We start from the raw sequence: 2,420 nt of genomic DNA, 5'->3' as shown, positions 1-2,420 counted from the left end.
ATTATTATTTTTAATGTTTTCTTTGGCGTAATTTCATTTATGTTTAATCATGTGTTTTTAGATGCAGAACCGCCTGCACCTACAAAACAGGCAGAGTGGTGGGAAACTTATATTCAGGAAAATGACTTTGAAGACTTGAGAGCAAGCCCCAAGATACAGATGCTCTTTTCTATCTTGAAGGACTGTGAAGAAAATGGTGAAAAATTGTAAGAGTATATGTACATTTTATTGACAGTACTAGTAATAATTTTAATTTTTGCCATTTCCTTTCTATCTTTAAAAAAAAAAATGTTGAGTGAAGGAAAGATTTAATTCCTGACCAGAATGTTAGTTAATTTTTACGTGTGAATTTGCAGGCTTGTTTTCAGTCAGTCTTTGTTTTCATTGGATGTTATTGAGTACTTTCTGGCAAAAGTTGATGAAGCAACTCAGAATGATACTGTGAATGAGCTTGTAGATGGCCATCGAGGCTCTTGGTCACCAGGAATTGATTATTTCCGGCTAGATGGTTCAACTCCTACTGAACAGCGGAGCCATTCGTGTAATATTTTTAACAAAACAACTAACGTGAGGTAACACTCATTCAATGTTTTTACTATACTTTTGATTTATTGGTATTATTGTAAAACTAACAGATATATATTGTCCTATTGTCAGAGCAAGATTGTTTTTGATATCCACGCGAGCTGGTGGCCTTGGAATTAACCTTGTAGCTGCAAACAGAGTTATAATATTTGATGCATCATGGAACCCATCCCATGATGTACAGAGTATTTTTAGGGTCTATCGCTTTGGACAGAAGAAGCCTTGCTTTATTTACAGATTTCTCGCTCAGGTATCCTTGAATAATTTTGAAAATAGCCACCATAGAACACCCACTTTCCAATGCCATTTAAATATTTAATACCTATTATTAACTTTTCTGCCCAGGGTACAATGGAAGAGAAAATCTATGAGCGTCAAGTCACCAAATTGTCGCTAGCTGGTCGAGTTGTAGATGAACATCAGATAGAGAGATATTATAAAATGGCTGACCTTCAAGAGTTGTATCAATTTACTCCTGCTGACCGCACTTCATATGAATCACCTAAACTCCCCAAGGTTAGTGAGCATCAACCTGACAGTCACCATTGTTGAAAGCATTGAGTATCTACCTCACTGATTATATTATATACAACCAAAAGAGGAAAAGAAATGTATTGCCTGCATTTTCTCTTTTATCTATCTAGGATCGGTTGTTTGCCGAAATTCTTAAAAAACATGCTGAATTAATAGTGAAATACCATGAGCATGACTCTCTTCTGGAAAACAAGGAGGAAGAAGAGCTGAATGAAGAAGAAAGGAAAGAAGCATGGGAAGATTATGAAAATGAGAAGAAGGGACCAATTAGCCAAGTGCAAGCAACCCCTGGTTTAGGTGAGTTGGGTAAGCAGTAGTGTTGTTAGTTTTTCCTTTACATTGTTATTTATTATGAAATTTGATTAAATTTCAGAACCCTTACCGTCAATCGAACAGTTTGAATTATCTATCAGAGCCAGGGTAAGTTGAAGGTTGTGAAGGAGTATCTTGTGCTTTGAAAGTCCCTTGATGAGTAAAAGAGGTAACCTCGACTCAGCTGCGCAAGCCCAGGGGGCTGGCATTGTACTAACACTTCTCTTCTAGGTTGACCAGGGGAGGCCTGAGCCAGCAGGGTTACCACTTGGCATCGGCATTATTGACCGCACTCCCCCCTTGGTCCAATCAATCAATCAATCACCATATTAATCTAATCATTACTTTACCAGCACCCTGAGAAGTCTGATGAGGATGTGAAAAAAGATGCAGCTGCTGCTCTTAGACAAGCAGCACTACAGGTAAAACATCCCATTAACTCTCCACTGTAAGCTTAAGCTTGGGGTATTTATGTTTCTGTATTTTTGTATTATTAATGGATTTTCAAAATTATTTTAGAGAGGTAGGGGGGGACTTATTGTTTGCCTCCGTGCGTGCCGTTTATTTTGGAAAGTTCCACATTGTGATGTAATTTTTTGTTAAATCAACAGCAACAGAGAATTCGCCAGGAGCACTACATGCGAATACAAGCCATGCAACAATTGCAATATCAACAATATCAACAGCAGCAGGAAGCAATCCAAAAATCCCAGGCAGTAGCAGCATATGCACAACAAGTACAAGCAGCATTTGCAGCACAGCAGCAGCCTTATTTGTTTAACAATTATAATCAAGCTCAGGGATACCTTCAACCGGTGAGAAAAACGTTGTGTTTTGTAATCTAGGTAGTCCTTAACCCATTAAAAATGTGCTCATACTAAAAACTGTTTTCCAGCAATATCCTGTGAACCAAGGCTTCGTTAACATTCTAAACATGGCATCACATTCAAGACAAGGTAATTTAACTGAGCCTCAGTGTCTTGATTATT

At 37.9% G+C, this 2,420-nt stretch overlaps 1 protein-coding gene across 1 annotated transcript in view; it reads left to right on the top strand.

Annotated features, from left to right (window-relative positions):
• The window catches only part of LOC113209142 (transcriptional regulator ATRX homolog), a gene marked incomplete at its 3' end in the record, with an annotated part of 10,337 nt that extends 7,950 nt beyond the window's left edge, over positions 1 to 2,387 (top strand). The window contains 9 exon segments of the mRNA XM_052268913.1: positions 62 to 206; positions 357 to 572; positions 658 to 835; positions 931 to 1,101; positions 1,230 to 1,416; positions 1,493 to 1,539; positions 1,785 to 1,853; positions 2,043 to 2,246; positions 2,327 to 2,387. Of these exon segments, the coding sequence (XP_052124873.1) occupies positions 62 to 206; positions 357 to 572; positions 658 to 835; positions 931 to 1,101; positions 1,230 to 1,416; positions 1,493 to 1,539; positions 1,785 to 1,853; positions 2,043 to 2,246; positions 2,327 to 2,387 (1,278 nt within the window).
• Between the last annotated feature and the right edge of the window lie 33 nt (positions 2,388 to 2,420).

Source organism: Frankliniella occidentalis, unplaced genomic scaffold (assembly GCF_000697945.3).
Source record: "Frankliniella occidentalis isolate FOCC.00 unplaced genomic scaffold, Focc_3.1 Scaffold79, whole genome shotgun sequence".
Lineage (NCBI taxonomy): Eukaryota > Metazoa > Arthropoda > Insecta > Thysanoptera > Thripidae > Frankliniella > Frankliniella occidentalis.
The sequence above is the reverse complement of the archived record's forward strand: the minus strand, read 5'-3'. Positions and strand labels throughout refer to the sequence as shown.